Genomic DNA, 22553 nt, shown 5'->3' with positions numbered 1-22553 from the left:
AATAAAGACTGAAGGCAAGGAATCACGCAAAAACATAAGGTATTCCATACTGAAGCAGTAAAATCACTTTAAACAGTAAAGCAGTGAGAAATCAAGTGAAAATCCCTTTTTTTCCAACAAGTAAAGCAAGTAGTTTACAAGTGAGTAACAAAATAATAGAAATGTAAACAGCCCCTTGGGCAAAACATGTACAACAAACCGCCCCTCGGGCATAATATCAATAGAACCAGCCCCCTGGGCTCAATATCAGAACAGTAACAGCCCCTCGGGCTCACTCTCAAAATAGTATCAGCCCATCGGGCTACCTCACAATCACTCATATCAGCCCCTCGGGCATAGTATCAATCACTCAGAACAATGGGTACCCGCGCTCACTGTGGGTGTGCAGACTTCGGAGGGGCTCCTTACGGCCCAAGCGCTATATCAAGCCACCTAGTGGCATCATCACTCAGCATATCCTCACATCACTCAAGCCACCGCGTGGCATATAAAGTATCTCAGGCCCTCGGCCTCATATCACTCAAGCCACCCCGTGGCATAAATAGTATCTCAGGCCCTCGGCCTCATATCACTCAGCATATCCTCACATATGGCCCTCGACTTCACTCAATCCGGAAATCATCATAAGCCCCTCGGGCATTTGTAAAACAGTAGTTCTTAGCCCAAAATACCATTTAGAAATATCGTTTGAGTTTTCAAATCTGCATAAAAGCGGCTGAGTTTGTAAAACAATAATTATCAACAGTACTGAGTTTAAATATAAGTCAAAACAGAGAGGAAATAATGATAAAAATTCCCAAAGGATTCAAATAATTGGCACGAAGCCCAAGTATGGCAATCAGCCCAAATCATGATGATAACAAATAAGTTTCAATCAAATATGCGGTAAAATCACCAATCGAGATGGACCAAGTCACAATCCTCGGTAGTAAAAGACCCTGCACTCATCATCCAGCGCGTGTTTCACCTCAATATAGCACTACGATGTGCAAATCCAGGGTTTCAAACCCTTAGGACATCATTTACAATCATTACTCACCTCGAACCGGCTAATCCTCTAGCTCGTGATGCCCTTGGTCTCTCAAATCGACCTCCGAATGCCTTGAATCTAGCCACAATAATTCGATTCAGTTAATAAAAATTATAGGAATTAATTCCATATGAAATTCTACATTTTCCATTAAAAATCCGAAATGGCACTCAAAATTCGCCCGTTGGGCTCACGTCTCGGAACTCGACAAAAATTACGGAATATGAAACCTCATCCAACCACGAGTCCAATCATACCAATTGTACTAAAATCCGACATCAACTCGACCCTCAAATCTTCAAATTAAACCAAGAGGGTTTTCAAGATTTTCCCAACTAAAATCACCAATTAAATGTCAAAACTAGTAATAGATTCGGTTAATCTAACCAAAATTAAGTTAAGAACACTTACCTCGTTGTTTTCTCTGAAAATATCCCGAAAATCGCCTCTCCCCGAGCTCCAATTTGGTAAAAATTGAAAATTCCCATTTTCAGAACTCAACATTCTGTCCAGAATTTCTGTGGTTACTGTTCACGCATTTTACTGTTCATGGTACTGTTCACGGTACTGTTCACGGGCTACTGTTCATATGTACTATACACGGATACTGTTCATGTTTACTGTACATGGTACTGTACACGGATACTGTTCACGCAGGTGCGGTTACTGTTCACACGTGCGAAAAATGCAGAAACTGCCTAGAAAATTGCAGCAGCTTTTCTTTTCACTAAAAAGGCTCTAACTCCATCATACGAACTCAGAATTCGATGATTCTTGTTCCTATGAGTCACAAATAATAATACGAACATAGCCCTTCAGTTGAAACTCAATTTGGAGCTCATTTACTTAGTTCAATACCCATTTCGCTCGTTAAACAATTAACTCATGTTTTGTGTCAAAAACCCAAGCGCGACTTGATGAAATTAGACCAAACTTTCCATATCAGTCCTATAATTCATTATAAAAATTTCGGAAGTCTAGAAATCAAATTTCGATCTCTAGAACTAAAAATGGACCTTTGAATCATTACATGTTTATGCTCAAAACGACAAAATCTTCCAAAAACTCTTCCAAAACTTATCAGAGCCTCATGGGACCCCGACCAAACATGCTAACACACCCCATGACATCATGCAAACTTGTTCCAGTCTTCGGAACGCTGAAAACAACATTAAAACATCGAATCACCCTCAGATTCAAGCCTAAGAATTCCAAAACTTCCAAATTCCAAATTCGATCAAACAGTTTATCAAACCTCGTCCGAATGACCTGAACTTTTGCACACACATCCCAAATGACATAATGAAGCTACTGCAACCTCAGGAATTCCATTCTGACCCCTATATCAAAATATCGCCTATCAATCGGAAAACGCCAAAATCTCTATTTCGCCAATTCAAGCCTAAACCTTCCACGGACTTCCAAAATGCATTCCGATCATGCTCCTAAGTCCCAAATCACCTAACGGAGCTAACCAAACCATAAAAATTCAAATCCGAGATCAAATACAAGCAAGTCAAATCTTGGTCAAACCTTTCAAATTTCAAGCTTCAACTGAGAACTGTTCATCCAAATTCATTCTGATTAACCTGAAACCCAACTCCAACGATTTACATAAGTCATAATACACCAAACGGGGCAAGTCATACCCGAGAACTAGTGATCAAAGTGCAAAAGCTCAAAATGACCGGTCGGGTCGTTACAAGAAGATCCTAGGATCAAGCCCCTCTTAAATTATAATAATGAGGGCTATTGATGAATGTGTAACGGTAGGCCATGAATGCCTCTACAATGGCTGCATATTTAATACTGAAGAATATTCTTCATTAAATGTCATCCGATAATAAACATTTGTTTGCCTCCATTGACTACATTCCCTTCGGGATCTACCCGATACCAACCAAAATTTTTGTCATCGGTCTTGGTTCCCACTCGCTTCATCTTCCATTCGCCCCGGTTCCACGTGACATGTAATTATTCGAGCATAAAATATTAATCGATTTCACCCTATACATATAGTTCCCCTACATTCCGGTGGCATATCTTTGTGTCATCGGGAAGTTGGTGAAGATTCTTTTCTTTGCGGGTGAACCCTTCTGAAAAGTTTTTGATGCTTGATAAGACGCACGTATCCTCGTATTAAATACCCCGAACACGTATTACCCCATGATTTAGCAATATTTTTGCCGGTTCTCGAAGTAATCATGACCACGATTTTAGCCGCATATACTTTTACTTATACGCGTCATTCTTCTTCTTTCACTTCTACAACTTCATAAACTTTCTTAACCTCTTTGCACTTATCTTCCTTCTGCTTTCATCTCTCTTTAATCCTTTTGAAGAAAACTCTTTCATCTCCTTATTATTATGGATTTTTCTACTAGTTCTTCTGGTTTTCTCTTTAGTGAGTGCCCGAAGACGAGCAAAGATAAAGAGGTTGATGTTGATGTTGATCTTCCTACGGTGAGAACCATCATTGAACACTGCCAAAGATTTCGAAAAGAATTTCCCCACTCCAAACCCTCGAATTTGGGCTATTGGTAAATATCCTTCTTCTATTCGCCCTTCCAGCATTCCTGCTATGAAGGAGCATTGTGAATGTCATGCCCTATAAATCATTGCTCCCGATCTGGAGGAGCGGTTAACCTTCGCTAAGAAGGGCTTTATGTACGTTTATACGTATTCCTTCACTTTGGGTCCATTTTCTTTGTGCATGGGACCTGACCCAGTGATTTTGGAGTTGTGCCACCTGTACCAGGTCTATTTGGCTCAGGTGGGCCCTTCGGTGTGATGAACAGTGGCTTGTCTGTGTTGGCTATGCCAGGAGACGCGGGAGCCTCTTACCCTGGCATATATAATGAACCTCTACTCCCCCAAAATCTTCCGTGGAGGGAGTAATAAATTTCAGCAAGTGTGGCCACCATGCTTGCTTACAAGCATGGATGATGACAATGATCGTGGATGGATGAAGCGGTTTGTTGTCATTTCTATCGGGGATATCATCCCGGCCATAACTCCATCTTTCCCCGAATCTTGGAATCATTCACACAAGTCCAAAATCTATCTCTTTGTTCAAAAACGATTGTCCCCATGTCATTGTTAACCCTTTTTCTTTTGTTATTTCAGCTACTCAATGGATACCACCAAAGGTTGAAGTCCTGGATCAATGGGTTAAGAAGATTCAGGACATCACTACGCCAAAGACCCGTCGGTAGAAGGAGTTGGCCCCCAAATACGGGTGGAGGGCCAAGAACCACGTTAAACTGACTCATACTTCATTCCACCTTTGTACATAAGAAAACCTGCAAACCCTAACTTTTCTTTTGATTCAGGTCTCACGTAGGTTTCTGTTTCTCGCCTTGAGGAGGATGTTTTGGTCGGTCCCGCAGAGGCTGCGAGGTTGTTGTAAGAGGCTTTCACCCGGACTGGTGCCCTTGGGTCTGCTTCCGATATAGGTGCTTTCTCTCGACGTCCTCGGCCAGAGAACAAGCAACCAAAAAGACCGTGTTCTTCCTCGGCCGGGGGTAAAAATAAGAAAGTAAATAAATCCATGCCCGAGTCAGCCGCAGTCACTGTGGTTATTGACGATGACGGGGAAGCTAGTGATGGAGAGGTTTCCCTTCAAAGGAGAGAAAGATCTTTATCATCTCAATAGAATTCTCAGTCTAGAGAGCTTAGAACCCCAACCGAGGGCGAGAACCGAGCGTTCTAGGGAGAATTGGATCTAGCGGAGAATGCTGACTCTTCTTTTCTAGTCCCAGCTGTTGCTCCTAGTCCTATGAGGTAGAATATTGGGCCTCTTCCGCCTTCGGATGGTGATCAACCAACAAACAGCACGGCCTCTACCGCAGCTACTTCTCAACCTACAATACCATCAACTTCATCTCTCTCCATACTGGTCGTGCCTTCATTACCAGCAACTGCAACATTTCCTCCGTTGACCGCAAACGCCCGAGAGGAGGATGTCCCTCCTCCTTATTGCACCCTATTTTGCACTAATCAATACATGATTCAACTCGTGGTTTCTCTGTTGTTGATGAAAGAGATTCACCACCTAATATTTAAAGGTATCCTAGGGTACCTATTTAATTACTGATTCGTATTCCTTGTAGGTCTGCAACCCGGTGAGATTATGGGTAAGGATTCTTATTTTTTTAAGGGGAAGGTGTTAGCCTTCCCTTAAAATCTACCTAAGATAGCTCCATAGGACTTAAAATAATTTTAAGGAATCAGTTATTTATACTATGCTTAATTACAACTAAGGCATGGCTTCCTATATATTAAGGGAGTATATATATGGGATGTAAGACTTAGGATTGGACGTGAGTTTATAGAAGAGTTCTAAAAGTAGTCCATATTTTAAGGCTTGTAATTATTAAGTTATGGAAGTGATTACCTTAGAGAATAGATGCTTGTATAATTTTAAAGACGTTTGTAAGAAAGTGATTCTAAATACCTTGGTTTAAAAAAATTCTGAAGAAGGCAACTCTTTGAAAATTCATTTGGGTAACAATACCTTATTATTTTTATATGAAATCTGGTTTCATTCCATGTTAGCAAAGACCAACGATTCTTTTCTAATTTTCTTTGGAAATGGGCTATTGTTTTCGATTAGAGTCTGGACTTCAAAAATCTTTAAGAGAGATGAGTGTACAAGATGAACAAGTTATAATTTGCGGAGCAAAGATTAATTACTAACTAATTCTCATTAGGTCCTATATTAGTTAAAGTTTGCCTATGTTTTATGTGATATTAAAGAATGAAGGTAAAGCACATAATATAATATATGAGTGTTAAATACATGATAATGAAATATAATAAAACGACAAAAGAAGTAAGCAAAAATGATGAAGCAATAAACTAGGCTATGGAAGCAATGCATGGTAATGAAAGGAATAAGGAGAGGAGAGTGGACTATGATGGTTGGTCCTCAAGAAGGTAGGCCCAGCAATTAAAGGTGCGGCTATAGCTGACTAGATCCTTCAGAAAATGCAACAAAGCGGATTTGAGCCTGAGTTCCTAAGGAACTCAGCAGGCCCAAATGTATACATGCCAAAAAAGAAAGAAGGTCATTAGAAGTATATCTCACATACTCAACATATTCAAAATATGAATGAAATGTATATAGACAAATAATTGGAACAAAAAAATAATCAATAATTTGAATACTATGAGAAATTATATCAATGTGGTAGTTCTACTCGGAAAATAATTCCCATTGAAAACCTTTTGTTGTCATTAAACATTAAACCCCTAACGAACTAAATGCGTTAATGGGTTAAGGGCTAAGGAGGAAATTCTATTCAAGGTCGATGCTCCCTTTGAATCCCCCGACAGTTCAAAGTTCCTAAGGGACTAAAGGCCCAGGGCAATGCTTGTGTCGAGGAGGGAATCCCAACCTAGAGTTAAACTCCACTCCCAACCCTTAAACACTAACAACCTAATTTCTACATAGGTTTAAATGCCAATGAGGACCTTTCAATGTAAACTAAACTCTATAGCATTACAACAAAAATAACAACCTAGTAGAATCCCACTAGTGGAGCTTGGGGAAGGTAGAAAGCACGCAGACCTTACCCCTACCCCAGAGGGATAGAGAGGCAATAGCATGACTTACCACAAAACATACTTACATCCTAACATAAGAGCATATAGTCTACATTGGATACCAAACAAATCACATATCAAGAGAATTTAAAGGTCTGACTTTCAAACACACATAGTTGAGGAGCACAAACATCACAAGCATGTTGTAAGGGTCTGAACATTAGAGAAGAACATATTCAAAGGAAAGGCAAGCTATATAAGGTCATATATGCAATAACTCAAACAGATACAGATGTGCTTGTTTTTGGCAAACCAAATGTGAACTGATTGGTTTGTTTCTAGCACATACATAGGTTGATAATACTACTCTAACACTTTAAAAGTCATCAATGAAGATTCAGACAACACAGTCATGACTAACCATTTACAGAGGTTATCAAAGATATCTGGGACATGATCTCATATCTCAAGAAGTCTGCAAGTTTACAGGTTAAAATATGGAATCCCTAAAGATTTCAACAGAGTCATACTCCTGATAGTGTTAGCTTCAAATAAATCATCATGTTTAGATAGCATCAGCAAAGGTCCTTATAAGATTTAAGGATCAGATGTGGTTTAGAACTAACAATAAGGAGAGGACTGGGGTAGTTATGGACAAGGCATGAAATTAGGAATCAAACAGGAACATGCAATACCTAGTTAGTTACATGGACACTTCAAGTGAATTAATAACTTCATATGGACGGGGGAGCTTTGCACATTTAAGATCAAGTTAAACAAGTTATAAAGAGAGGGAGTTACAGATAAAGAGAAACATTGTATTAAAACCAATTTAGTTTAGGCATAAATCTAATTTAGCATATAAGTATGAAATAGCCATACTTCTATTTTTTCATAAGTTATCACTTGATTATAACAGAGTGATTAAGTCCTATATTCTAGAGAAGATAATCTTAAAGATAAAATGCATATCCACTTTTTAAAGACCAATAATAAATTAAAGGATTAGGGACAAGGAGGTATCACACCAAGTTAGATTTAAATTAAATATGCAACTGAAGATGTTAACTAATCAAGAGACAACTAAGTTCATCTTAATGACAATTATCAGTCGCTCATAACAAACAGGATCATGACTTGTTTTATGAAGGAAGGATAATTTAATTTTAACAAATGTGTACAATAGAACTACTGAGATTCATGAAGAAAATAAAATTTTATTCAAACAAACCAAGTCAACGGATGCAACAACATCAAGATGAGAATGAAAATGTCATAGTGACAAAACAGAAATAGTCTTCACAGATTAACAGACATAACTATGGCAAAGAGAAACATATAAACACTTAGAGCTTCATGTTTAAGTTAAAAGGTAGATGATATAAACTTAAACACCTTTAGATTCATATCGGTGCTGATTATCAAACAAATACACTTAACCGTAAACAAATGTCATACATGGAAAATAATATATAAGGCAAAGATCGCTACATAGTCATCAATGAAAGGTTGTGGAGTTCATGCGAACATGAACAATCATTCAAAACACATTATAACTCAAACATGTAGACTGTTGGAAACTCAGAAAAAATCAGTAGGAATCACTTAATGGCTTGATCAGTCACCAATTAAAGACTCGAAAGGCAGGACAAATAAACACAAGTAGGCATTAGACTAACAGAATGTAAGCCATCTCGTGAAAAGTCAAGTAAAATCCTCTTTCAACAAGTAAACAAGTAATTGACAGGTAATTAAGGTAAAGTAAACAAATAGAAGTTCACCCCTCGGGCACATTATCACCACATCCGCCCCTCGGGCAACATCTTAGAACAATAACAGCCCCTCGGGCTCAATCTCACATCACAATGGGTACTCGCGCTCATTGGGGGTGTGCAGACTCCTGGAGGGGACCCTTACAGCCCAAGCGTAATAACAAGCCATCTGGTGGCATTAAATCTAGGCCCTCGGCCTCATATCAATCAAGCCACCTTGTGGCGTATATATCTCAGGCCCTCGGCCTCAAATCAGTATCAGCGTTTCCTCACAACTAGGCCATCGGCCTTACTCAGTCAAAAATACTCACAAGCCCCTCAGGCAATAATAAAACAGTATTTCTCAGCCCAAACATCATTTAAAATATCATTTAAGTCTTAAAACTAAGTAAACATGGCTGAGTTCAAGTAGTGAATCAAAACAGTGAGGAAATATCAATAAAAGCCCTAAAGGGTTCAAATAGTTGGCACTAAGCCCAAATATGGCATTCAGCCCAAGTAATGAGGATAGCAAATAGTTTTCATTCAGATACGCGGTAGAATCATCAATCGGGACGGACCAAGTCACAATTCCCAATAGTGCACGACCCCACGCTCGTCAACAAGCGTGTGCCTCACCTCAATATAGCACTACTATGTGCAAATTCGGGGTTTCAAATCCTCAGAGCATCATTTACCATCATTACTCACCTCAAACCGGCTAAATCTCTAGCTCGCGACGCCTTTGCCCCTCGAATCGGCCTCCACGTGTGTCGAATCTATCCAAAACCAGAACGAGGACATCAAAATATGCTAAGGGAACGAAGCCCAAGCAAAACAATCAATAAAAGGCACAAATCCCGAAATTACCAAAATCTAACCCCCGGGCCCACGTCTCAAAAATCAGAAATTTTTATATCAATAGATTCTGCATCTCCCCTCGAGTATATGCATATCAAGAATACCAGAATCGGAGTTCAAATGACCCCTTAAATCCTCATTTTAAGGCCTCTTAAACTCAAGCCCTAATCCCCTATTTTAGCCCTTTAATTCCTCTAATTACAACCTTAATCCATGAAATACTACCATAGAAATGTGTTTTAGGTCCAAAATCCTTACCTTAATGAAGTTCCCTTGAAATCCCTCTTCCAAATTGTCCAAAAGCTCTCAAGCCGAAGTCAAAAATGGTGGAATAGCTCAATTTCGTGAAATGAAATAACTTATATGTTCTCCCCAGGCTTTTTCGCATCTACGGTCCAAAACCGCTTCTGCGATACCGCATATACGGTCTAATCCTCCGCTTCTGCGGAATTCACTTACCGGACCAAATATCGTATCTGCGGTCCACTAGCCGCATTTGCAACTCTGCAGGTGCGGTCCTTCTACCGCATATGCGGTTCCTGACTCTACCTCACCATTCTGCATCTGCAAGCCTCCCTCCGCATCTGCAATTCCGTAGATGCGATCCCATTAGCCGCTTCTACGATTTCCTGTTCCTCAAGCCTCTCCTGCTTCTACGGCCAAATCTCCGCTTATGCGGCACCGCACTTGTGGCCCCCAAACTGCAGGTGCAAAAATACTAGAAGCAACAATATCAGCTGCTGCAAAAAGATTCCAACATCTCTAGTAACCATCTGAAATCACCCCGAGTCCCCCGGGACGTCAACCAAAAGCACAAACATAATCCAATACCTTATACAATCTTGTTCCAATCATCAAAACACTTCAAACAACATCAAATAAACTAAAACACCTCGGATTCAAGCCAACTTTCTAAAATCTTCCAAATTACTCTTTCGATCAAAAGCCCAACAAAACCATGTCTAAATGACCTAAAATTTTGTACACACATCCCAAATCACACAACGGAACTATTTCAACTCTCTAAATCCCATTCCGACCCCTATATCAAAATCTCGCCTACCAACCGGAAATCGCCAAAATATCAACTTTGCCAATTCAAGCCTAAAACTGCTCCAACCATCCAAAACCCATTCCGATCACACTCCTAAGCCATAAATCACCTCTCGAAGCTAACCGATCCATCGGAACTCGCATCCGAGCCCTCTAACACATAAGTCAATATCTGGTTGACTTTTCCAACTCAAACTCCCTTAAAAGAGACTAAGTGTCTCAAACCTTACCAAAATCATTCTGGATTCGATCCGACCAACCTGATACCATAAAACACGGATAACAAAGTATAAAGAAGCATAAATGGGGGAAACAGAGCAGTAACTCATGAGACGACTGGTCGGGTCGTCACAAACATGCTCTGGCACAAAAACCTTTTTCCCGGAGCTAACGGTGCAAGCTTTCCCTTCCGGAGGCTGATATCCTATGCCAGCCTTTCCTCTCAGTCCGTTATGTTCAATTGGCTCTGTGATTCCATCTAACTTGGCTCCCAATCATGTTCTTGTCCTGTACCCATATTTCATCATCTCCCTCATAGCCATCTTGGATCTACACGGTGACTGCATTCCTAAGCTTTGTTCAGTCTTCTCCATCTCAGTAGTATGTAGGATTTCCACAGCGTGGAACATAACTCTGTCAAGCCCTTCAATGAAAGAAACAACACACTCTATATAGGCGGAGCGACCCCACTTGCCGTGAACCACGATCTCTTGGCATCCCCACTCAATTTTATGCATTGGTGCAAAGTGGATGGCACGTCCCATTCCATATATATTTAGGGCATGCCCAGCAGCAAGTTGTAGGAAGAAGAGATGTCCATTACTTGAAACAACACCAGAAAATTGACCGGCCCAATTTGCAAAGCTAGATAAATTTCCCTGATAACATCTTTTTGCAAACCATCAAAGGCTCTCACCCTTACGTGGCTTTCCTTGACTTCCCTTAAATGAATTCCTCACTCTCGCAGTGTGGAAAGCGGAAAAATGTTGACTCCTGACCCTCCATCGACCAGCACTCGGGACACCACTTTGTCCCTGTATTTGACAGTGATGTGAAGAGCCTTGTTGTGACTTGAGCCTTCGACAAGAATTTCATCTCTTCTAAAGGTGATCACGATTGCTTCAACCATTTGTCGCACCCCCTTTTTCTCGCGAAATCGGGTTTATGACATTTGGTATGGGATAACTCGTTCCTTTTGGAAGCTGGGTTTTGCAATTTTGAAGAGTCGCCACCTAATGATTTAAGGTGCATTAGGACACCAATGGGGTTCAATTCTAAGTTTCCTTTGAATAACCAGAGATAGGATAAGGGCTTGAAATTATCCCAAGGGGAAGGTGTTAGGCACCCCTCGGAATCCACTAGTGTGGTTCCCGGCCAGACAGTTTATTGTGAATTTAGCAAATAGACAAGTATGGGCTCAAATATTAGGGGATTTAAACGCATAAAAAGAAAGAACAATTAAAAGAAGAGTTTTAAAAAGGAGTTTGCAAATAAAGGGAAAGAGGGTCCTAGGTTTATATTTAATATGGATCACATCAATGCGATATCCGGTATGACACTCCTCAAAAGAGGGGATACACGTAGTATTAGCGCACCGGTCATCATATCCATATCTACCCTTCCCACCCCATTAAAGTATTAAAGCACAGATTGGTCTCGATTACTATTGCATGTTATTACTTGTCCTATTCCTATCAATTCCAAAGGAGCTCAGGACTACTATTCCTAAAGGGGATGGATATTAGGCTGATTGGTTTCAAAGGGTAAAAATCTAAGGCGACATAGAAAACACATATTGCATGTTGTGGAAAGCATATAAACAGGTAAAGGCCCATATACACCTCCTTGGACAAAAATACATAACTAGCATGACTTGCATATACTTTTTAGGTCTGATTAAAATACTAAAGACGAAAGGAGTTTGATTATTGAAGCAGATCTGTTTATTACATAACTCAGATAAGAAGTCTGAATCAGGCCTGCCTGCTGGTTGTAGCAATTAACAAAGGCGGATTGAGTTTTTTATGGTTATTACTCTAAGGCTTGCCTAACTGTTTAGATGGGATCCTATAGGCATGATATCTAATTGATTCAGAATGTGACGACAAAGTAATAACTCAAAATGAATTATTTGAAATCCTATAGGCATGCTTGCTAAACCTCGTTAAAGAAGGGAATTAGATTATATAAAAATGATTCAGAATAGACTGATCTTAAATTGAACTAGTTTCAGATTCTGCAAGCGATGGTATCTACTATTGCTGATTTTAAACCCTATGGACATGATATATAATATTGAATGTGAATGGAAATGAACCAGATTTACTTGGGAATCCCTATAGGCAAGATTTCTATATATTACTGATTTCGATATTATGAACATGACACTTATTTATAGCCATTTAGAATCTAAAGCATGATATCTAAGTAGCATGCAGTATGTAAATAAGTCCTATAGGCAGGTTATCTAGGTGTGACATTGACCATGAAGAAATTGAGATAAACCCTACAGACGTGGTGTCTAAAAAATCAGACTTGAATATAAAGAATTTAAAACAGTCCTATAGGCATGCTTTCTACCCTTGAGCATACATAGTTACCCAACCCTTTTCACTAGCTAGCCCCCAAATGTTTATTACAAATTATTACAAACCAAAAATAATGAATTACATCAGAAAAGTAGAAAGAAAAGTTACAACCAGAGGAAGCCTGATTCTTGACTTCCTCTCTGAGTTATGGAATAAACCACCTCAAAAATTCCATTGATCCAAAGCGTTTCTCAGACTTGAGTGTGTCAGAGTTCCCTAAGGGTCTCAATAGGACCCCGGGCAGTGCTCACACCCAAGTTACATAACCAAAATAGGGATGAGTACAGTATGGAAATGTCAGCCCTTATGTGTCCAAGTTCAGAGGGAGCTCATGTGTCCCAAGGCAGGGCTCACATAAGGGGGGCAGAACTTAAGTCTAAGAAGATAGTGAAAGTGCAAAAACAGAGTTTCAAGAACTGAGGGAATAGAGGAGGGGAAAGGATGATAGGGAGACAACCATTAGCATTTTAAAAAGTTAACAATTTCATACAAAGGGGTCAAGGGATTGGGAGTCCATTGTAATAAGCCTATACACTTAGGTATGAGTTAGCATTGGCATGCACAGCAATGGGAAGTGCTGACATGCCTGTAATCCAATCACAACATATGAGATAAACATGGAGGTTATGACCCCAAGGGAATCAGGTTCGGGTCATGCACAACAATGTCCAATGTTGTCATGCCCCAAACCAACCACAAGTATTAAACATATTGAGGTAGGGATTTAGGATTCACAAGTCATGATACATCAATTCAGAATAGGAAAAAAGGGGAAGTTACAGCATGCTTTAATAATGGTACTGAGTTAAATACAAATAGTAGACAAGCAAGGATGCAAGAAATAGTAAATAAGCATGTTGTTGTTGGTGCAGAAGTTTAATTAGAACATACCAGTAAGAAATGCAAATGCAGAGAAAAAAGAGAGAGATTTAGTGGAGTGTGTGTTTGAACTCAAGTGTTTATGCCTTGTGTTCGTGTCCTTGAAAGAAAAGAAGTACAGGGTATTTATAGTTTTTGAAAACGAGTAAGAGAGAGATAATAAGGTATAAACATGGAAACAATCATGATTCAGAAGCAATTATACAAGTGAGGCCTTTAATTAAAGGATCACTTGCTTAACGAGCAGTGACAGGTTCAAAATAAGAAAGGAAATCAATTTGTCATCAGCCTGACAGTTGCCATAAAAGAAGTAGTAAAACATTAAGTAAGCAATCGAGTCTAGGTACAGAAATACTCTAATTTTGGAAAGGATTCAGTAAGGCAAAATAGGAAAAGAAATCAGTTAACCTTAATAGGCGAGTGAAATCAGAATTTCATAAAGGAAAAGTTTGAAATCAGTCATAAGTTTGAAGATCAGTCAAAGAAGGAAACTCGGCATATAAATAAGGTGCATAAACACTATACATGTGAGGCCAAGCCTGTTGGCAAAAGGAAATAGCATACAATAGTAGCACAAAATTTAGTAGATAGCAACATTCGAAGCATGATAGTCTAGTAGGTCAAGTCACATTGAATCAGTAGTGAAGAAAATATAGAATATCAAAGGCATGTGAAGATCCCACAGCAGCAGGTGAGGAAAACCCCTTTAAAATTAGGGTTTCGAGCATAATCGTGTTTAAGAGATAATAGAAAACCAGAGTCAGAAGAATCACACAAAGGAATAAAAGGTTTTGAAATAAAGAACTTCAAATCGAGTCATGCACTTAAACGAACGGTCTCAGACTCAAACCCATAGGATTTTCAACAACAATAGAGTTTTAAAAGAGGATAAACAAACAAATCGAACAAAAGTCAAGAAAACAAGCATTCGTCTAATAAACAACCAAAAGAAATTAGGGCTTTTAACATGCAAACTCAGGTAGAAGAACGATATGAGCAAACATAGCAAAACATGTCAAAAATTAGAGAAAAGTTTTGAAATAACTTAAAAAGAACCCTAATCGGAAAAGATAAGGGGTTTTGAAAGCAGAGTTTTTAAAAGAAACTTCGAGAAAAATGCTTAAAAGTCCAAAGCAAACATAGATCTGAAGCAGATCTAAGAGAAATCGAAAGAACCTTAGAGGTTAGGGTTTCAGAAGAACCCCAAGTGACGAGAAAGGCCATAAAAATCATTGATCTAAGCAGGAGAGTCAATAGTCTAAATCGAATAGCCATGGCTAGCCGAAAAAGGTCAAAGACGACCGGAGAACAGTCATCGAGCAAAGACTGGACAAAACCCTTTTAGGATCTAGTCATGAGACCACAGGAACGAACACGTAGGGGCCATGGGAGGTTGATACAGGTCTCTGATGACCTTGGGAGGCCATGGATTAGAGTGGATTAGGGTGGCGGCGGCTAGGGTTTGATGTGGTTGTAGAGAGGAGGCGGTGGTTACAGGGGGGGCCTTTGGGTTTAATTAGGAAAGGATTAATGGGAGCCATTGATCTAAATGATCAACGGATGGGATTAGATGGGAGTCTAGGTGGGTCATTTAAATGGGTTGTGGGTCGTTTTGAATGGAAATTGGGTTAGGGTAATTGGGCTTCAAATTGGGTTCAAGTGGGGTTCAAAATCGGGCTATAATTGAAATAAAATGGGCTAACATTTAAATAGCCAATTTTTCCTATTTGATTTATAAAAATAGTAAAATAATTTCTGTAAATAAATTAAAGGTACTAAAAGATTTATAGTACATAATTCTTTATAGATATAAACGTAATTAAATCTAAAAGAGGCTAACATTGCAATTACATATAATTTAGTTTTAAGAATACTAAATAAATTTGTAAAAATATGCAAAAATTATCTTAGCTATATTTTAGTAAAAATATGAGGATCCAACAAATGAATCACCAAAAATGATAATTTTGAGAATTATTATTGGTTTTTTACGAGTAAAATAGGGGAATAAATTGGTTTTAAAATCTTTTAAAAAAAGTAGGAAAAAATGATAAAACATTTGGACATACTTATACATGCATATTTATGCTATTTTGAAAGTACTTTGTATATAAAAATATACATGGAAAAATTGGGTATCAACAGCTGCCCTTCTTTACCCGGGAAGAATGAAAGAGTTGTCGGGTAAAGATATGATGGCCAATTTTGACCGAGCGAAATGGTTTGAAGAGGTTTAGGCCGCAGAGACTTTCGAGAACGGACACAATATCCAGGACGAGGTGAATGGCGAAGGTTTGATAGGGCTGCGGGAACTGGAACGGGATCGCTCCTGCCGAGATGGCCGTTGCTCGCCGGTTTACCTGCAAATAAGCAATACAAGCATATATCGTGCATAGATTTAAATATGATGCAAATTCCCGTCGGACCATGAATGTCGTCTTTGGACGATGAGAATGATGTCCTTAGACCATGATGCCCTGGTCCATGAAACGTGCAATAAAAGATTCGCAAGCCATGAAATGATGCTCTCGGGCTATGAGGATGGTGCCTCCGAGCCGATGATGCCTTTGAATAATGATACGCGAAAAAATTACAAGGGATCCTCAGGCCATGACATGGTGTTCTCGGGCTATGAAAATGGTGCCTCCGAACGATGACGCCTTTGGATAATTTGGCGATCTTTTAGCCCATGAGATGCAGTATGTGGCAATCTTTTAGCCTATGAGATGTAGTATGAGGTGATCTTTCAGCCTATGAGATGCAGTATGAGGCAATCTTTCAGCCATGCAGATGTAGTATGAGGCGATTTTTCAGCCCATGAGATGTAGTATGTGGTGATCTTTCAGCCCATGCAAATGCAGTAGGTGGCGATCTTTCAGCCATGCAAATGTAGATGAGGTTGGGATCTTTCAGCCCTGCAGATATAGATGGAGGTAGAGCTTAACCTCGGAAGGCAGAATGGTAGCCTTATGCAATGCGAAAACGTAGATGGAGACAACATTCAGTCTCGGAAGGCAGAATGGTAGCCTAATGCAAGGAAGAAATGCAGATGGAGACAGCGTTTAGTCTCGGAAGGTAGAATAGTAGCCTTATGCAATGCGAAAAATGCAGATGGAGGTAGAGCTTAACCTCGAAAGGCAGAATGGTAGCCTTATGCAATGCAGATAGAGATAGCGTTTAGTCTCGGAAGGTAGAATATTAACCTTATGCAAGAAATAAAATGGCAGATGGTAAAAGGGCTTTCTTAGCTGATAGCAGATTGCGATATTGTGACTTTTGGGGACATTGTGACACACAGAATATCACTGGTGTGTATGGATAGCAAATGTGGGTAAGTGCAACGGTTTTAAGAGTTGTATTCCTGAACAATGTTCGTCTCGTGAGTGTATGATATGTTTGATGATTGCGCAATCCAAGTGCCTGCATCCAAAGAAAAATCGTGAGTTTTTGTAAAGAGGGGAGGTTAGTTTGTATCCCCGCTGGCTCTGTTTGACCTGCTCAGCTTTGATCTGGTGATACTGTATGTATCATTGGGGTAGCATTGCTAAACAAAGCAATTTCAGTAGTAAACATGCAGGATTTCGTAAAAATATGACATAATAATAATAATAATTTCTTAGATGAACCGATGATTGTGACATGGTTCGGGACATTGCAACCTCTCTTGCTACGGAATTTTGAGGGTCCTCCTCAAAATTCTGCCCCAGTTTAACGAGTCAATGCTTCTGACTGTTGCCTGCGACGATCGGCTGAAATTACTTAGGAATTTTGAGGGTCCTCCTCAAGATTCTGCTCCAGTTTCTAATTGCGGGGGAAATGAAAATCTTATTAAATTGTGACCGAACCCATAGGGATGCCTACATATCCCCTCTTAAATGGGAATCAGGTCAGGTGTAGTTCAAATTACATCATATAAGGAAAGCATAAAGATCACACATAGTAACGCTTGACTGCATCTGAATTAATCGGCTTTAGCCAAACTTGTTTGTCCATTTCTATAAATATGAGGGCTTCTCTTGTCAAAACCCGGTTAACCATGTATGGACCCTGCCAGTTGGGAGAGAATTCACTTTGGCTTCATCCTGATGTGGAAAATTTTTCTTTAACACCAGCTGTCCCGGTGTGACCTGTTTCGGCTTGACTCTTTTGTTGAAGGCTCTGGACATTCTGTTCTGATAAAGTTGACTATGGCAAACTGCATTCATTCTTTTTTCTTCTATAAGGGCTAGTTGCTCGTAATGACTTTTCACCCACTCTGCATCATCTAGCTCAGATTTCTACATGATCCTTTGGGAGGGAATTTCTACCTCAGTGGGAATGACCGCCTCTATACCGTAAACCAGCGTATAGGGGGTTTCCTCGGTTGATGTGCGGACTGAGGTGCGATAACCCAGTAAAGCAAATGATAACTTCTCGAGCCACTGTTTATGCTTCTCTATCATTTTCCTCAATATCTTCTTGATATTCTTGTTGGCAGATTCTACGGCCCCGTTCATCTAAGGTCTGTAGGTTGTGGAATTCTTGTGTTTGATCCTGAAGGTTTCACACATAGCTTTCATAAAGTCGCTATTGAGGTTGGAGCCATTATCAGTAATGATCGACTCTGGAATCCCGAATCGACAAACAATTCGATCGCGAACAAAGTCTGCCATGACTTTCATGGTTATTACCCTGTAAGATACTGCTTCGACCCATTTAGTGAAATAGTTGATTGCTACCAGGATAAATCTATGTCCATTGGAAGCGGAAGACTCGATTGGTCCAATAACATCCATCCCCCAAGCAGCGAATGACCATGGTGAGCTTGTTGCATTAAGCTCATTTGGAGGTACATTTATCATGTCTGCATGTATCTAACAACGGTGGCATTTTCGGACATACTGGATGCAGTCCATTTCCATAGTCATCCAAAAGAAACCAGCTCACAGTAACTTATTTGCTAAGACAAAACCGTTCATATGTGGACCACAGGTCCCGGCATGAATTTCCTCTAGTAGATTGGATGCTTCCTTTGCGTCGACACACCTTAGTAATCCCAAATCATGAGTCCTCCTATACAGGGTTCCTCTACTGCGAAAGAAGTTGTTGGACAACCTCCGAAGTGTGCATTTCTGAGTAGGATTTGCAAGCTCTAGGTATTCTTCTTTTGCCAAATATTCCTTGATATCATGAAACCAAGGCTTTCCATCTTCTTCTTTTTCGACGTGAACACAGTAAACTGGCTGATCATGGATCATTATTGGAATTGGATCAATAAAGTTTTTGTCTGGATGCTGTATCATGGATGATATGGTAGCCAACGCATCGGCGAACTCATTCTGGATTCTGGGAACATGTTGTACATGATGCAGGTACGGGAGTATCTTAGAGTTCTTGGTTTCCCATTCTTCACGCACCTGATGTACGAGTAGGTCCGAATCTCCAATCACTAGCAATTCTTGAATGTTTATGTCAATGGCCATTTTGAGCCCTAGGATACAAGCTTCATACTCGGCCATGTTGTTGGTGCATGGAAACCTGAGTTTGGTAGACACCGGATAATGCTGACCGGTTTCTAATACTAGGACTGCTCCTATGCCAACTCCTTTGAAATTTGCTGCTCCATCGAAAAACATTCTCCAACCATCATAAGACTCTGCAATATCTTCTCCTATGAATGATACCTCTTCGTCAGGAAAATACTTTTTTAGGGGTTCGTATTCCCATCCACGGGATTCTCAGCAAGGTGGTCTGCTAGTGCTTATCCCTTGACCGCTTTATGAGTTACGTAAACAATGTCGAACTCACTCAACAGGATTTGCCACTTGGCTAGCTTACCAATGGGCATGGGCTTCTGAAAGATGTACTTCAAATGATCCATCCTTGATATGAGATATCGGGTATAGGCACAGAAATAGTGCCTCAGCTTCTGAGCTACCCAAGTAAAAGCATAATAGGTGTGCTCTAACAGAGAGTACCGGGCCTCATATGGGGTGAACTTCTTGCTGAGGTAATAGATGGCCCGCTCTTTCCTCCCCGTTTCATCATGCTGCCCCAGAACACAACCGAACGCTCCATCCAATACTGTAAGGTAGAGTAATAGAGGTCTACCTGGCTCGGGCGGGACCAAGACTAGTGGTGTTGACAAGTATTTCTTGATTCTATCGAAAGCTTTCTGGTAGTCATCATTCCATTTGGTAGCGGCGTCATTCTTCAACATATTAAAGATTGGCTCACAAATAACTGTAGATTGCGCTATGAACCGGCTGATGTAGTTAAGCCTTCCCAAGAAACTGATCACATCCTTCTTGTTCTTTGGGGGTGGCAATTCTTGAATAGCTTTGACTTTTGATGGATCCAGTTCTATTCCTCGGCAACTCACAATAAACTCAAGTAATTTTCCAGTAGGAATCCCAAACGCACACTTTGCGGGATTCAGTTTTAGGTTGTACCTTTGCAGTCTATTGAAGAACTTCCTCAAATCTTCTATGTGATCGGTGTCTTTCTTGTACTTGATGAAGACATCATCTACATATACCTCAATCTCCTTGTGTATCATATCAAGGAAAATGGTAGTCATGGCCCACATGTAGGTGGCCCCTGAATTCTTTAACCTAAACAACATCATCTTGTAACAATACATTCCCCACGGTGTAATGAAAGCCATTTTCTCAACATCTTCTTCATCTATCCAGATCTGATGATAACCAGCGAAACAATCTACAAATGATTGCAACTCATGCTGGCGCAATTGTCGATCTGCTCCAGATGTGGTATCGGCTGCTCCAGTGGTTAGTAAGGACCACGCCATGGTGGCGACCAGTTGTTGAATTCTTCCCATGTGTACTCATATCCCAAACCGAAAGTGGTGCCATGCTTCTTGAGTTTTATGGGATTAGTGATTCCTTGGAGGTTCTTGCTGAGCCCTTTGCCAGGTTTGTACCCACTCCAATTCAGTATACTCTCGATCTTGTTATCCCACCATTTGTCTTTGTGAATAGCATTTACCTGTTGATGTGATGGTAAGTCTCTCCACCTTGTTTCTTTCTTCCTTTGATTGATGGAATGGTCTGGTGACTATATATAGGGTTGCTACCATCACCGTGAATGAACACCCCCTGGTGATTCCATTCAAACTTTACTGCCTATTGTAGTGTTGATACTACAGCCCCAACAACATGAATCCATGGCCATCCCAACAGTAGATTGCAAGATGCTGGCACATCTATTACCTGGAAATCAACATCAAACCAGGTTGGTCCCATTTGCAAGCATAGGCTGATCTCCCCAATGGTGGACCTTTGGGAGCCGTCGAAGGCTTTTACATTGATGGCCCCATCCTTTATCTCATGTATTCCTTTACCCAGCTTCTTAAGTGTTACTAGTGGACAAATGTTGAGACTGGGACCCCCGTCGATTAGGATTCTGGTGATAAAATAGTCTTCGCATTACACGGTGATGTGCAGCGCCTTATTGTGACCCAACCCTTCAGGTGGCAGCTCATCCTCATGAAAAGTAATTTTTTGACTTTCCAATACCTGCCCTACCATGTTGGCCATTTCCCTGCCAGTGATGTTGCTGGGCACGTATGCTTCACTCAGCACCCTCAGCAGAGCATTCTTATGTGCCTCAGAATTTTGTAGCAATGCAAGGATGGAGATTTGCGTCGGTGTTTTGTTCAACTGGTCGATGACTAGTATTCCTTGGCCTGTATCTTTATCCAAAGAACTTCTAGACCTATCTCAATGATGGGTGGCCAATTAGAGGCCTGCTTGCTTGACTCAGCTAGGTATTCCGGGTTATAGACCCCACCAGTTCTCGTCATACCCTGTACGACGATAGTTTTCTCGAACCTAACCTTGCCTTTCCTCCTTGCTTCGGCTGTATAGTCCCATGGTATAGCCTTTGTATGGAATGGTGTCATGGTCGATATTACCACTGGGATCGGCGTGGGTATCTTTACTCCGAACGGAGCATGTACCTTGGGTGGTAAAACTGCAACTTCGAATGGTGTAGGTGCATTTGTTGGAGACACGAATTCGACCTCGATTGGCGCTGGTGCCTTTGCAGGTGACGTTGCTTCGAACTCAAGTGGTATAGACATATTTACCTCAGCATTCGCAGAGGGCTGCATCTAGACTACAATCGGATTAAGAGTAACTATTGGCTTATTTGGGTCATCACCCTCTGCGATCAACCCGATTGATCCTTTGGGAAACCAATCATCCTATATTTCAATCATGTGAACACCTCCGCCCTTGTTTTCTGGCAGAGGATTATTGCAGACATTTGGAGCAGGTTCCTTTGCCACAATAATCTTGTTATCAATTAAAGTCTGGATCTTGTCTTTTAGAGAATGACATTCATCAATGGTGTGTCCTTTCATGCTGGAGTGGTATGCACATGATTTGTTTGGGTTAACCCACTGAGAAGGGTTCTCAGGAGTTGCAATAGGGATAGGGGTGACATAACAAGCAGCTTTGAGTCTCTCGTATAATTGGTCAATAGGTTCAGCAATGGCGGTATATTGTTTCGAAGGTCTGCGGTCAAAATTTGGTCGAGGTCTAGGGAAGTTTTGGCGTGCAGGAGGTGATTGATAGTGGGACGGTTGAGCATTGTAGGCTTGGTAAACATGTGTGGGTTGGGAATATTTGGGGGAAGTAGGATGATATGTAGGAGGTGGAGGTGATTGATAAGTGGGTGGTGGGGTTTAGTAAGAGGGTAAGGGTGCTTGGTAGTTCGGGGTAGGTTGATATGTGAGTGGAGGCATTGGGTAGGTTTGGTATTTGATGGGAGATTTGGTTCTTTGTGCAACCATTATGGCCCCTACATCCCTTTTCTTGGACATACCACCGGACTGTAAGG

The 22553-nt window shown here is 40.5% G+C and overlaps 1 protein-coding gene across 1 annotated transcript; it reads right to left on the bottom strand.

Annotated features, from left to right (window-relative positions):
* Nucleotides 1–18631: 18631 nt before the first annotated feature.
* Nucleotides 18632–19171, bottom strand: LOC138886997 (uncharacterized). Its single transcript, XM_070168703.1, has one exon. The coding sequence runs from the start codon at nucleotides 19169–19171 to the stop codon at nucleotides 18632–18634; it is 540 nt and encodes a 179-aa protein (XP_070024804.1).
* Nucleotides 19172–22553: the final 3382 nt, after the last annotated feature.

This window comes from Nicotiana sylvestris, chromosome 3 (assembly GCF_000393655.2).
Source record: "Nicotiana sylvestris chromosome 3, ASM39365v2, whole genome shotgun sequence".
Classification (NCBI taxonomy): Eukaryota; Viridiplantae; Streptophyta; class Magnoliopsida; order Solanales; family Solanaceae; genus Nicotiana; species Nicotiana sylvestris.
The sequence above is the reverse complement of the archived record's forward strand: the minus strand, read 5'-3'. Positions and strand labels throughout refer to the sequence as shown.